We start from the raw sequence: 16,570 nt of genomic DNA on the forward strand, positions 1-16,570 counted from the left end.
TGTGCAGTCCCTGAGATATGTGTAAGTTCTGGTTCAACAGGATATCCAGCACACTGTAATAGTATGTGATAGCATACAAATAGCCAACTCCAACATGATAGTAAGTCATAATAAACACTATCATAACTATGACTACCCAATATAACATTGATAATGTAATTGCCAGTAGTGATTGGCTAGTTGTACACTTGTCAACACTGACACATTCTACAGAATCAAATGAGAGTGTGTAATTTTCACTGCAACTACCACAAGCAATGCCACTTCTTTGAGAGGTACACTGGTTTTTCCTCATTGGTGAAAGCTGATAAAATCCATTAGTAGTTTCACAACAGGTAAAATTACAATAGTTCAGTGGACAAATTGAAACAGTTGACTTGTTAATAGCTAAACCAAACCAATAACCTCTCTTAATCATTGAGGTACTACCAGAACAGGACACAACATCATTGTAACATGTGCATGTTTCTGTGTAGTCATCATAGTAGAAACCAGGGTGGCATGGTGACAGTTCCGTGACTAGTGTGATAGAAATTTCTGATTGACTGCTAACATATGATGTAATAGACATCGTGAAATTAGTTCTTTTTGTAATCCTCTTACCAGTCACAGTGACACCATGAAATGCTTTACAAGCAACTGACACAAACTTTGACCCATCAGTTTTATAGTCTTGATCCTTACCACTAATCACAAAGTCCACACCCCCAGCAGGTTGATCATTAAAGCCAAGTACACAGGCATCAATTTTAATATCTTGACCAAGCATTACATTAGATATATAATACGTTTTGCAAGTTTTGTTATCATCATCAATACATGTAGCTGGATCATAGAAGGCCAGTTTCTTAGGTGGATTATTGTGTGTCACTTTCAACCCAGCTATGCTGTTACTCAAGCAATTCTCGTCACAAGATGCTAGTGCATTGATGTAGGTACCAGGACCAATGAAAGCACTATTATTATGAAAATTTATATTCATAGTATTGTATACAGTACTCTGAAGAGTCTGAATGTTGTGCATTAGTTCACCATAAATAGCTCCACCGTGAAGCTCAGCATTGTTGTGAAGGAATATAACATCAGAATCATCTGTAAATGCCACATTAAAACCATTACTAAGATATAAGGCTCCACCATCTCTAAGTGCAAAATTATTATTAAACATTGTTGATGAATTCATTCTAAATGTCAAATTGGATTGCAGGATAGCAATAGCCCCACCATTTTCAGCAGTGTTGTTTGTAAATGTTACCCTTACATATGCTTCAAGTGCAATGTCAGAGTGGTCATTGCAATACACGGCTCCACCATCATGTCCAGCCTTATTAAGGTAAGAACTTATAATAGAATTTCCATTAAATTTGAGTTGAGACTCTGTACCGCAATGCACAACCCCTCCATTCAAGATGGCACTGTTGTGAAAAAATGTTACATTAGACTTTCCATCAAACAACATGTTGGAGTTGTCTCTACAGACCAGAGCTCCACCTGTGGTTGCGCTATTGGCAATAAATGTTACTGAAGAATTCCCATCTACGACAATATTACAATTTTTGTAAGAGAAAACAGCTCCTCCATTATCACTGGCACTGTTCCCCTTAAATGTTACAGTAGTATCTCCGTCTAATGACATATTACCATAAACCTCCAATTGTACAGCTCCACCATTGATCGCACTGTTTCTATTAAATGATACTTTTGACTTTCCATTAAACAAGACTGTAAAGTTGTAGTAAGAGAATAAAGCACCTCCATTTCGTTGAGCAGTATTGTTACTAAAGGTTGTTATGGAGTGTTGACCAAACAAGAGGGTACAAAATTTATAGCAGAACATTGCACCTCCACCACGAATAGCATCATTGCCACTAAATGTCACTGAAGAGTTCCCTCCAAATAGTACATTGGAATATTTATCAGTGTATAGAGCTCCTCCAAAAGTTCCACTGTTGTCAATAAATGTAATTATCGATATTTCAAGAAAAAAAATTTCAGAGTAGCTTTCAGAGGACAATGCCCCTCCATATGTCGCAATGTTGCCTTCAAAGTTCACCGATGTGTTTCCATCAAATGACACACTGGAAAATCGTACAGACTGCAGAGCCCCTCCATTAGTGGCACTATTGTCATTGAATGTCACTGTTGAGTCTGCATCAAATATGATATTGCAATTATTTTCGGAATCAATGCCTCCTCCTCCATTGCTGGCGTCATTATCTTCAAATGTCACTGTAGACTTTGCGTTAAATGAGATAATACAATATCTTGCAGAGTACACTGCTCCACCATATGTAGCCCTGTTGTCTTTGAAGGTCACTACTGAGTTTTCATTAAATGTGATGTTGCAGCGATCAAAAGATTCAATTGCGCCTCCTCTTTCACTGGCATCATTACCATTAAAAGTCACATTTGAGTTTCCATTAAATGAGATTGTACATAGAGCAACAGAATAAACAGCTCCTCCTGAATCAGCTCTGTTGTCATTAAAGGTCACTTTGGAATTGTTATTAAATACAACTTTACAATAGTAGTGAGAGAGGATTACGCCTCCATAAATGCTAGCACCGTTGCCAGTAAATGTCACCTGTGATTCTTCATCAAATGTTATGGTAGACTGTTTTAGAGAGTACAGGGCTCCCCCAAATACACCAGCACTATTGTTATGAAATAGTACCACTGTATTCTTAATAAACAAGATCTCTGAGTTGCTTACAGAATAGATTGCACCCCCAAGAGTTTTTGCTCTGTTGTCTTTAAAATTTACGACTGAGTTTTCCCCAAAAGATATTCTGGACTGAATTAAAAAGATAAGCAGCTCCACCGTATGATAGTGCTGTGTTATTGATAAAACTAATGTCTGTTTTGTTGCCAAATGTAATCATTGAGTTAATGACAAAGAGTCCTCCACCAGCAGTTGCTGTGTTGTGTTGAAACAATAGTTTACCATTAAGATGTAGTCTATGATGTGAAACATAAATTGGAACTCCTTGGTTTTGAATGAACACACAATCTTGTACAAATAAGAAATTATCCAATCTGTTTGCTGGACCATCAATGTAGACTAGACTATCAGCAGCCCCATTAAAGGAGAAATTACAACTGTCTATTACAAAGTGCAGTTGAGTATGATTTGTATACAAGAAATGTATCGCTGCACCATGACCCTTGTACTCACTGTTATGTATGAACTCACAACTGCTGATGTTCACATTACTTGACACTTCTGACAGTTCAACAGCTTGTCCTGTTGAGTTATGGAAAGAACAGTCTTGAATTGTAATATTGGATGAATTGTAAAACTGAATTGCTGGTTTATTCTTAGATCCACAGCCTACCCAGCTGATTCCTTCAATGGTTACATTACTGCAGGAGATGAACTTGACTGCTCCAACACTACTACAGTTTATAGAAACATTTCTTTTCCCAACAATTGTGATGTTCTCAAGATCTTCTAGTGTTATGAATGATGGCAGTACAATATCCATTGTTACTTTGACAACACCATTGCTGGTGATGTTAGTCAGTGCATACACCATTGAATGAAAAGAATGATTTCTGATGTCACAGCAAGTGAGTTCATCTTGTTCACTTTCCTCATCTGGAACACTGACAAGGACTCCACCAATCTTCCCAAAGAATACTGTCAGTAGAAAGACACTTGTTATCCTTAATGCCAACATGACTAGCTGCAAAAACACTTGCTCCACCACTCTGCAACATGCTCCATTTATAGTCTCAAGCTCTACCATGATGTCATGAAACAATTTAATTTATCACTGTGAATGCTATGGATGTGTTAGCAAGTAGCCATATCTATTTCACCACCTTTCACATTACACAACTTAATTCTATTATAATTTCTTAGTTCAGCACTAGAAAGTAATAAAAAATGCACAATCACATACATGATACATTATTCACAGCCAGTGAATAATACATCTTGTATGTGGTCATAATTTGTAAGAAGAAAGAAGTTATATCTCCTCACAAATAAAGACAGTTAGTTAGCAGCTAAAATCTCAGCTGTCCTAAAAATTCACTACATACAAATTTCTTGAGAGACAACAAAGTGTTATTGGTCAGAGAAAACATCACCAAACATGTATGCATGATTTGTACATAAAATGGATTTCACTAAAGCAGGATGTAGCTATATTCTACTACACTCATGCATGCATGCACCCATATATGTGAGCATGCCCTCAAATGATTGTATATACCACTTTGACACCTTGGATTAAAGGAAACTACAGGGTTATATATTTCATACAATATTGCATGCTGTGATTGCATGCAATATCATGATATTGTCCTGTGCATGGCTAGTGTGTTGACTGTACTTATATCTTTATTAAATGCTATCCCACTAGGGACCTGTGAGAAGGCTAAAGCCTGTGAATACAGGGAGTCTGAAACATGTAACTGAAACGTTGAAGAATACAGAAAAAAATCCCAGACCCAGTGATCTTATGTCCTTTCCTTAGTGATTAAACTTATAATTTGGGGTCCTTAATGGAGCTAAATGGCTTAGAAATGGTACCACTAAAACTCACAATCGTTTGCTTTGAAAACTGTGTATACAGGTTGTAGAGCATTTCTTGAGTGCACTACATAGCCCATGCTTTAAACCTATGCACAATCAATGGTAAATACCTTTGTATAAAACTAATGGGGTGAATGTAGGCTTGTCCTTTAGCATAAGGGACATGTAAGTTGCACACCACAATAAGTTGCACAGTTCTCACTTCTATATGATATACGTACCATTAAATTACTGTTACTGTCTTCTGATCCTGTTTGATGGGCAGTAAGTTGTGCAAAACATGCTATCTTATGATGAAAACTGGACAGTAAAGTAGAGGACCTAAATTAGGCCAAGATAAATGTATGACTTGAGGTGTTCTACTATGTCACAAAGAAAGTGGCATTATCAGCACAAGGAATTATGGATTATCATTATAATTGGTACTTGTCATGACCAGTCGGCTGGGAAACGCTATTTACTACTTGAGCTAACTTTCTAAGCACCAAAATTGTTCTGTATTTTATATGTACGACTTAATGTGTCACTGTGAGATTTTTGATAACTTTCAACATTTATTAAAAGCTTTATAGCACACAGAGAAGTTATCCTTGCCCTCAGGCAGTAGCACCACTGGGTAGCCCTCGAGCCACTAGTCACCGGACCAGTACCAAGTGTAGATGATGTCACTAGTCAACCAGACAGTGTGTGACTTATAGTCCCTTACACTATTAGGAGAGCACACCTGATCACTTATACCATGGCCACTCGGGATTTGCCTGATACATATGTGTCCTCAGGCTTGCATTGGGCATACATATCAGACAAATCCATGGTATAACTATTACATATGCAGAATGTGTGTTCTGAGGTCGTCACTATGACAGAAAGTGCTATGGAATTCAGTACATGGTAATCTACTATATATAGTAGTTTTGTAAAGATATTAAGCATTGAACAGTTCCCAACGTGACTTAACCAAAGGTGGAGTAATTGTATTGACTGGAGTTCAGTACTTAGTAGCAATAATGATAACAGCATAGTGGTTTCTGTTGGTGGAAACTTCCTCAGTTATAAAATTTATATACACATGTATTTCATGTAAGGACACTACACATATATTTTTTGGTTAAGGAGGGAACTGTTAAGGAGACAACTGTTGATACTTTTGTACATGAAAAGGTTGCACCTCTCTTACACAATAATTCAACCACTCACCATACACTGGCACACTACAGCTCATCATCTGTGTACTTTGATACTGAAATTGCCATCGACAAATTAATCATTTTGACATTGCTGATGCTTGAGAAACAGAGAGGAGCAACATATGCAATTACAATGGAATTCTGGAAAGTATATACATAAACCGAAGAGCAACAATTGACACTATAGTTACTGCCAACACATGAGGGACACAGAACAACAGATGAACATCGGAACTATTGACCTACAGTTTTATGGATGGAATTTAGATGAACACAACTGAACAGCAACAAACACCATTATGGCTGGAGAGACAAACAGAAGAACAGCAAATGAACAAATATGGCTGAGAACAAATGAGCAATAATACAATGATGAGCATTGTGCACGAGTGATATATGTTGATATGGCTGAAGGGAGAGGCAAACCAAAACACAGAAAGTATAGATATATCATTGCAATTTTGCACAAAGTCAAATACTCAATTAAGAGACTAAAGGTAATGATGCTAAGAAGCGTATTGTCACTAAAACACATCAGTAGCAGTGGCTAAATTACTAGCATCACAGTCAAAACTGCATGGCCCATGATCGACAGTTCTATAACATCAGTAATGCAGTAAGATATACAGGTGTATACAATGTCAGCACACGTTACCTATGATATTAAAATCAAATATCTCAGCTGTTACTGCCCCTGTTGTTGATAAGCAAAAAAAATCTACAATAAAGCCAAGAGTCCATAATAGTATAATGGATGCTTGATAAAACTACGAAGACTGTGCTATACACACACAGAGGACAAACACACAGACAAACAAATACGCAGTCCTGCCTGTGCTTATCAGATGTGTTTTATGCTTTCCCAAGAGTACCACATGCTGTTAAAGCTATTACATGCTGGACACTATAATATGAATTTACTATGAGCAAAAAGTGTTAAGTTTTAAAAAGTGTGTATAAAATGTATTAAAAAATACTAGTACTGAAATGAATAATAGATATTCGACTATTCTGTCAGCATGTCGACATTATTTGATTTGTTAACACACTATTTGAATATTTGTTGGCACTTTGTGAAATCAACATTGAAGCCTAGGTGGGATCTGGATCAAAGTGCATGGCATATTCATACTGTAAAAATTCTACTATGGAGAAATGGAAATAGCTCTCAGGTCTTACCTTATGCCTTAACAAAGGTTTCAGTACTACAAATACATGCTTAAAGAATAATTGAATATTCAATCATTTTGTTCACAACTATTCAAATATAGTCTAGTAAAAAATGCTTTTCATCTCAGCACTAGTTTGAACCTGCGATCTAACTGCAGCAGTTGTGCGTAAGGCAGACACTCCACCAGTCATACTCTACACCCTTGCATTCAACACATGAACAAGCTATATTTAGATGACGAGTGCTTTGCTTGGCACAACAACCATACATACACCAGCTGGTGAGAGAATTGTTGGACACCATACGACTTTTCAGCTTTATAATATTGCATATCGTAAATAAATATTGCAACCATAACATATGTGTATACAATATCAATTTAAGGGTATGTATATACGTATAAAGCAATTCAGCTAGCATGTTTATACATACTGTATACGCATACATGTATCAAGATGGTATATATAGAGATATTTCACACATGGCCACATCCTTGTTGTCCTCTATGACTGTGGGGCAACAGAGTTGTTTATCCCCAACCATCTCTTCAAATGCTTCATCATTGGTTCACGGACTTGTTTGAAGTACAAGCCATACACAAGTAGAGTGTAGAATTGTAACACATAATCCATATTGTAAAATATTACATAATTCATGAACTTGTGATAATCTTGAGAGTCGATGAAATATCTTCCTAGAACATGAAATGGTACAAAAAACAAATCAATCAATGCCTGGCCAGAAATGACCACAAGCAGCGTGGTGATTGGTTTCCTGTTCCGTTTGATGTTGCGTTGTTTCTTCTTTAAGGCTTTAAGGTTTTCAGACTGGATGTTGTGTCCTGCTAACCTTGTCTCATTGTCAATTTGTTTCTGAATCTGGTGAGCTTTCATGGCTAAGTAAATGTTGAGGACTACTGTAATAATTGTTGTCACAAGAGCTGGCATTAAGGCAAAAACAATAAGGTCAATGAAACCGTTTCCTTCATGAATGCAAACTCCAAACTCTGGCACATAAGTAACATCATCTCCATGTTTAGCAATGAAGTAAGCAGTAACTATGACAGCTAACAACCATGTCCCACCAATAACAGCACACATAAAACGAGGTGTCATCTTCCTCCTGTGCTTGAATGGAGAAGTTACTGCTATCACTTTGTCAGCTGCAAGTATCACGAATGACCAAATGTGAACATAAAAGGGAAGAATTCGAAGCTGCAGCGCGTAACAGCTAATGGGAGGTTCCACTCCCAACTGGTAGCTAATCATCACGGCACCAGTCATTATGGTGCCAGACAGTGTGATTACCATGTCAGATATCAGTAGGTTGGCTAGAAATATATTGTGAGACTTGTGTAAACTTCTGGTAACTTTGATAGTAAAGACCACCCAACTAACAAATGACAAGTTAACCGTGGTAGCAATCAGTTTGAATAGCAAAGTTAGGTAGGCCACATATCCTGGAAGAACGGAGCTTTGATGTTCTATCTCCTGACTGGTTCCTGAGCCAGAGAAATTCATTCTATATACTAAGTGAGAACTTTCTTCAAGCTAGCACTACTGGGACACACACTAAACTGACACATTATTGTCACCTATATTTGCTTCAAAACAGTTCAGGAAACCCCTGTTTATAACACAAACAATGTGATAGTTAACAAAACACTTCTGTTGCAATAACAGTAGTCACATACTGTAATTCAGCAAACTGTATATGATCTCCAGCATACGGTGTTAGCCTATTCAAATTCAACATTCTCCCACACATGATTCTATTAAGATCTCAAAGTTATAGTTAGTGTACTACTTTATCAATAACCTGGCATGGCTAAAGTATAGGGATAAATTTACACTTCAGGTAATGATGTCTCGTTTCAACACATTGTAACAATCCATACTATAGCCTATAAAATTCCTCATATTTCTTATACTAGTTTGTTAATCTTTTTGTAAGAAAAACTTACGCATCAAAAGAATGGCTCCAAACCTATTAGCCTAAAACTACACACAGCCAAAATTTAGGAGCTCTGTGTGGACAGACACCACATGTTTTCTTTCTTCATGTTAATAGTACCACTGGGTGTATAGTGTGCTGGCTATCTTGGACACATGACACACTACCATGAGCCTTTTCAGACCACACATCCATGTTTCTCAGAATTTTCTCTTATACGAGGGGGAGAGACAGATGATTACTAGTGTGTTAGTGCAAATGTAGACAGTTTACTACTATCATAGCTACAGCTAGTGAATGAAGAGCTACTCTCAAGACTTGGCTAGTTGTTATTTACTCTACCATTTTTCTTGCTGATGTATCAGTTATAGTTAACAGTACTACAACAAATTCATTTGAGGACAAATTGCCACAGTTGATTTTAGCACCATAAACACACAAAGTACAAAACTAATATATGACAAGTGTGTAGATAGTTATGAAGGTGTCCATACTTGACCCAGACAATCTGATTGTAGGTACCTGTTATTCCACACCCATGGGCGGTCTGTAGGTAGACATTGTACAGTGGTAACATTTAAATATTTTTTGAAAGGATCTGACAAACAAGGCTTCCATGATCACAAAAGCAAAGCTAATCTACATTCTTTTTTTCATAACTCCACCATTAGAAACCAATTTAACCTATGGCTGGCTTGCACTTTCACTATTGCACTTCAACACAACAGTCACTCTAATAGTTTTTCAGCACTCACCTTTTGTACTTTTCCATTTTAGAACCTTCCAAACCTTTCTTGTATAGTTTTGAACTAAACCTTTTATTTTTATAAGGTAGAAGGACAGCAATGGTCGTGATCCTTGGTGGAGGTCAAATTGACAAATGTAGCTACAACATTAAACAGTACCTCCCATAATCAAATTGCTTTAGGCATGTTTATAAAACGAATGGAGTGGTTAAACTTGGGTGACTTAGCCTCAATATACTTGGTAAATCAATGATCAAAAGTGAGATATTCAATGCCTGAGGTCTTCCTACTAGCAGGATTTAACCATTTTAAAAACCTGCTAGCAGGTCTTTTAGTGAATTGTGTGTAAAATACCTTATTAACAAATATCAAAGCATTTTATCATGCATAGCATTTTCTAAGGAAGGTTTTTTCCTGATAGTTCACAGGTATGTGGTTATTTTGCAATATGTGACCGAATTTTGGAAAATCACCCATATGGGTGCGCATGAAATAATTAGAATTTCCATGTTTAGTGGGTTGCTAATAAGAGCAGGGAACAATTTTGAAAATATTTCAAGAAGTTTCTTGTAATTTAAGGTATTGAGAATGGCTTAAATGCATCAACAAGTAGATTTGCACTATAAAGTTTGTGATTTGATTATTAAATATTTTAGGTGTCAAATGCGCCCATATGGGTGATTTTCCAAAATTCAGTCACATATATTTACTTCATTCTTTGCAAGAAACAACCCAGCACATGTTAGGTGAACATTTTTTGTCATGTAATGTTCAATATTAATATACTAAAACTCAACAAATTTGCAACACTAGTAGCCTATCTGTTTGCTGCACCATTTTGGTAGTTATCAAGGAGCTGCGCATTAAGAGTAAAAATAATTATATAAATCACCAATGCATGCAACTCCAAGCTTGTATTGTATGTACATTGTATTTTTGGGTGGAGGCGACTGGTACATAGTGTTTGCACTCAACCATGTGCAAGTTGTTTTGCCATCTGTAGAATGCTAAATGTATGAGGCCATTCTGTGGCCTTTTACAGAAGTGACCTTTATTCATAGGGTAGGGTTGCACTGTGGTCCATGTACTAAGGCATTTATATTAGAAACAAAAGTTCATAATGTCTTTGCAAAGCTGAGTTATAAGCATTTATTTAATTGTGTCATTTTTGAGACTTTTCAGTTCAATGAATAGAAATGGAGAAATTTTAAAGGACAAAATCATACAGTATGATGGTACTGTATATTAGGGATCATGAAGAGCTGGGCCTTTCCAGCCAAAAATATCATCCTAAAACCAGTTCCCTTCGTGAAAGCTTGGTAGCATTGGTTAGGCACAGCCAAGCCCAAAATGTCTTCAGACCAACCCCAAACCCTTCCAAAAGGTTTCTATGGAATGTTTAAATTTTTTCTATTTAACAGAATTTTATGCTGACTGACTCACTGACTAACTACATGATGCAAGCATAACTCAACAATAGATAAGGCTGCAGGCTTGTTTTCTTCACTATTTGACATCGCTTCATCCTGAAGTAGCACAACAGAAAAAATTAGGAGGATTAGAGATCAAAAGAAAAACAAGTAGTGAAACAAGAGAATAGCTAAAGTGGTGAAACAAGGAAGGTTGCCTATACCTGTCTGCAGGTATAGGGTAGTTACAAAATTCTTGGTTGGTTTTCTAAGTACAGTAGAAAATTAAGGTAAGTAAGGGGGTTTCCAGACAGCTGCATATTCCAGACGCTTAGATTACAATCTGCTACTAAAGGATAAAAATGGAAATTTATTTATTAATACTATAATACTTTAAGGGCTGTACAGATCAACACTATACAAAATTAAACTAGCTAAAGAGCTTAAATGATTAATTACAGACCTGAAGGTGTACCAGTGTCTTGCACTGGTAGCCATAATTAATTACTTACAAATTACAATTAGCTATATATCTACAAATAATAATTACGATGGGGTAGCTATAAAGAGTACAAGTTAAAGAATAAAAGTACTTAGTAGGAGCTTGAATGTTTGAGCAGGGGCAATGGAAATAAAAAGTACATAGATTATTACTGTCAAAACTGTTAACAAAATGATTCCAAAAATAATTCTTGAGTTTGATAGTTTGGAGTGTCAATTAATGGTAAACTGTTCCACAATCTAGGTATACGGTAGAAGTAGATTAATTAATTTTTGAGTACCCAAGTACCCTACTTGTGTGCAATAAAACACTAAAGTTTTGCCTCGATAGCTTTAAGAATTGCTGAGATCCGTCACGATTTGCTTGCGCGTGTAGAATATTTTTGTGTGAAAAACTTTCTATTTGTGTATTAACTGTAAGAGATTGAGGCTAAGCTAGCATAGACAGCATAAATTGTCAATCACATTATACAGTGAACAGATATATGATTTAGAGTTAGTACAACTCTGCAATCCATGCCCATTACCTGGGTCATGTAAACTTGCATGCGCTATCAAGTATGCTGTTTCTGTATTAAGGCAAGGGCTGATACAAATTCCAGGCAGTAGATCAAATGTCGCATCTTTAAAAGCATTATAAGACACTCGCATGGTCTGAGCAAAGCTTGAGCAGCATAAGACAATTCTGCTGCTAAATAATCACTATCAGAAACAAGTAATCAGCCAAACAGAATGATGCTATCAGTCTCTGCATAAATAAGGTATATGTTATTATCTATGGTCTCTATTGGGCCATGATACTCGATCATCATGGAGTGCAGCATTTCACCATAACAATGCCTAGTATAGTTTTAGTGGTGTCCAGAACATAAATTTTGGGCATTTTCTCAAATTGCAAACTCATACTGCTCTTTCTCCTAGCTCCCTATATTTTACCACTCACAATTTATACCACCAATAAACTAGTTCATTGGCTAAAATTTGATTAAAATTTGTTATCCCTTCAAGCTAATTCTAATGCATGTACTGTACAATCCCATATCCAATGTATGAGGTATGTGATCTATAGATCTCTTGTTATTATTGTTACTGGGTAGACAGCACAGCTGATATGCTCAGGAAAAAAAATTACAATTCAATCACAATATGTAATTATGTAGTTAGTATCGAATTCCATACACTGTTTGAAATTCTATCAATGTTGTTGTCACATTCAATTATATTTGATTGTAAATTATTCCAATCTTTGCTCTTATATTTTCAAATAGATACTGTTTCCTACAACGCAAATGTTTATATTATTATGAGATTAATAAAGCCTATACTGAGGTGCAGTGGCCAAGTTTGGTCTAGGTCACAGTGGCTAAAAAACTATTTTTTACAACTAGCCCAAACCTAAGACCGGGGGGGGGGGGGGGTAGTAGTACATATAAATAAAATTTGTATTTGAATTGCATATTTTGTGTTCTATATTGTAGCGATTGTTGTCAAGCAAATATCAGTGAAGGGAATGATTGAAGGGATTTCAAGAGAGTGTGGGAGCATATTTACCTATTTGAAACATAATTGCGGCTAGATCAAACTATTGCTTTATAAGATTTTAAAGGCAATTATGTTATATCAATAGTGGACTGTGAAAATGACCATGACTACAATTGCAATTTTAGTGGACCACAAGTGGAAAATTTTTGAAAATGGCAATCTCAAGACTGGATCTTGAGGTACTTTTAGTCAAATCCCTATAAACATGTACAGCATATGTATGCAATTTTTGACTTTATTCTTTTCAGTGATGCGGCTTGTTATTTAGTCTGACTTTTTCAACTAGCCAAATCACCATTTACAACTAACCAAAAGTCATGTACAACTAGCTTTTTGACCACAACTAACCCCTTTTTTAGCCCCTGCTAGGTCATCAATGGAGTAAGGTAAGGGCAGACGTTTCTAGACAACGTTTGCAAGTGTGATAATAGAAGTGTACAAAATATACATCAGAATTGAAAAATCGGAAGCTGTTAATAACTATAAAGGAATTCATGATACACATATAGCTATTGCTACTTTTTTTATTTTTACAGATAAATGTGCAAAGCTTACTGAAGGTATAACTACATGGTGACAAGGATGCAGTGCAGATAATTGGCTTCATCTATAGAAATAATATGATTAATAATAAAATAGGTACCGGTATAATTTCTATGTTATACAAATGCAGCAAAAATATTCTCACCGTGTGTAGACAATGTGACTGGAACTACAGGTAACACAGATGGTGGTGGGCAGTGCTCTGTTAACAGTGCATTCCACAGTTCAGGATCATATTCTGCATGATTACTGAGCCAGTTTTAAATTAGCTTTATGTCATTCTACAGTGTGTTTAATTTTAACCACTGTAGAGCTGTAAGTACCTTAGACGGTCAATTATAATATACTCATACATATAATCTCCCTTGTAGCACGGCTTCCTTTTTAGCTTCATTAGTAAAACAGCTAAGCAACAAATTTTGATGAAATTGTTCACTTTGTGATAAAAGCACCAAAATTTCTGTGGAAGTTAAGTAAGGTATACTAACTAATTTGAGATACGGTGCTACGTCAAAATCATTGCCTAAGGGCATGTTTGGAAGCTCTAAAACTAGGTTATAAACCGATTTCTAGCTGATTAGGAAATCATACAAGTGCATTCAAAATCTTCATTTTTGCTTAAATAGCATGAGTGTATTTTAGTGAAATCAGAAAATTTTTCAAACTGTGGTAAAACAAACTGTTCTTAAACACTTCTAATGAGCCAATATTTCAGTGCAAAAGTATAGGGACAATCCAATAGAAATAATATATTACACATATATGGCTTCATATATCTTGAACCTCTGTGCTTCTCAAAATTGCAAGTTAATGACCTGGATGGACACATTCTCTGATCAACTTTTGGATATGACCATCCCTTGCTTGTCTACGCAAATGCAAAGTTTCAGTACACTTACTATAATAGGTTCCCCAATACATTTTCTATTGGTTTTAATTGTCAAGTTCTTTGAGCGTGACATGATTGGTAAGTTTAATGGCACCGTATCTAATATGAATCGAGCAAATATTGTACCTTTTATCAAAAAGTGAACAATTTTTTCACTTAGCTGCTCTACTACATTGGAATTAGGAAGGAAGCCTTGGAAAAAGCCTACATACACTAGTGAGATTATGCACATTGAATATTGACAGCTGGTCCATGAATGGCACGCTGCTTACCACAGGGAAGTGCAACCATTTTCATGAAAGGAATGTGGAGAGAAATTAGACGCACTTCAAGTGGATTGAGGTATGATAATTCTAGTGGAAGGTGTATATTATTAGCTTTGGAGCAGTCCACACTATAATGCATTGTGGCATGTCTTGCAGACCCACTGCAAATTACAGATGAACATCATTTCATTGAGGGAGACCACAAAGAACAATACACCAAGTTTCCCTTACCATGTCCCAACAAATGTGCAGCATCAAGTGTCCCTTGTGAAAACCTGGAAGCACACAGGAAAGAGTGTTCTATTGAAGAAGTTGAGTGTTTAGCTGATTGTGGGAAGGTATTACAGCGACAACATCTGACCGATCATCTTGAGAACAACTGTCCACGTCGTAAGGTTGCCTGTGAGTACTGCCAAATTACAGAAGAACATCGATTTATTGAGGGAGAGCACAAAGAACAATGTCCAAAATTTCCTTTATCCTGTCCCAACAAGTGTGAAGTTGACAGTGTCCTTTGTGAAGATATGGAAGCACACAGGAAGGAGTATCCTCTTGAAATGGTACAGTGCGAGTATCACAATGTGGGGTGTGAAGAAGTGATGATACATAAGGACTTAGAGAAACACAAAATGGGAGATCACTCGTCCTGGGCTGTATCACGACTTGATATTGCACTGGAACAGATCAACACATTGATGATTGTAGTAAATCAAACAGCTCTCCTTCAAGGACACACTTTCCATGCCAGTGCTAGTGGTACATCCGTAGTTAAAGCAGCAAAATGGTCTGTAAAGCTAACAGCAATGACGGCTATGATCAAATCTGGTAATCAGGTATGCCCAGTAATTGTGAAGGTTGCTGAACTTAGTAAAAAAAAAGAAAGATAAGTTAAAATGTTGAAGTGACTCTTTCTACAGACATTAAAGGGTACAAGGTTTGCTTATGTCTTTACCTTGATGGTGATGGTAGTGATACATACCTGCAAGTGTACCTACAGCTCGTGAAGGGTTCATATGATGACAACCAATATTGGCCAATGAGGAGAAAGTTTGAAATAAAACTGTTGAACCAGATCAGCGATTGTGACCACCATTCTATGACAATAATAACTTATGATGATCAAACCCCAGACATTGGTGGTAGAACAACAGGTTGGGGTATAGCATAATTTATTTCTAGTGAAGACCTCTGTGAAGTAACTCCCACGCATCAGTATCTCAAAAATGATTGCATTTACCTCCAAGTTAGCAAACTTTAGAAACAATAAGCACAAGTTATAGACTTAATTGTATCACAACATGAGGAATGTATTAAGGGATGCAACAGAGCAAAAATCACCAGATGTGTTCTTAATCAAAGCCTTGTTATACCCTGTTGGAAAACTTGTTTAGCTCATATTTATACTAGGCAAATATACAGAGGCAAAATCTTATACATGCTTCATCAGTGTTGATTACTAAACCATAAAGTTAATGCAGTATCTAACTAAGTCTAAATCTTGTTCTATTCATTTTGTAAAAAGTGAATACACCCCCAGTAGCTTCAATGATTCAATGCACTTAGCTTAGTTTATGGAGCTAGCTCCCAAACAACTCTCCCAGCAGCAGCTCCACTGTATTTATATGTGGCCAATGTATCAGCACCCACACAATACATTCAAGATCAAGTATCCTGTGCATGCCAAATGCTATAGTGTTTGCAGAATGCCTTATCATATGGAAAGAGAGTCAAAAGACATATGGTTACTTGTGTATACTCTACAAGTAACCTTATACCAGTGGAATCTTGGCTGGTGTTACATAAGGTAGGGGATTAATAAT

The 16,570-nt window shown here is 36.4% G+C and overlaps 2 protein-coding genes across 2 annotated transcripts; one reads left to right on the forward strand and one right to left on the reverse strand.

The window, feature by feature from the left end:
- Nucleotides 1-7,404: 7,404 nt before the first annotated feature.
- Nucleotides 7,405-8,421, reverse strand: LOC136268868 (substance-K receptor-like). Its single transcript, XM_066064334.1, has one exon. It carries the CDS (start codon nt 8,419-8,421, stop codon nt 7,405-7,407), a length of 1,017 nt encoding a protein of 338 aa, XP_065920406.1.
- Nucleotides 8,422-14,788: 6,367 nt separating this feature from the next.
- Nucleotides 14,789-15,918, forward strand: LOC136268869 (TNF receptor-associated factor 3-like). The gene is made up of 3 exons (XM_066064335.1): nt 14,789-14,849; nt 14,907-15,583; nt 15,748-15,918. Exons 1-3 carry the CDS (start codon nt 14,789-14,791, stop codon nt 15,916-15,918), a joined length of 909 nt encoding a protein of 302 aa, XP_065920407.1.
- The last annotated feature ends 652 nt before the right edge of the window (nt 15,919-16,570 follow it).

Source organism: Dysidea avara, chromosome 10 (assembly GCF_963678975.1).
Source record: "Dysidea avara chromosome 10, odDysAvar1.4, whole genome shotgun sequence".
Lineage (NCBI taxonomy): Eukaryota > Metazoa > Porifera > Demospongiae > Dictyoceratida > Dysideidae > Dysidea > Dysidea avara.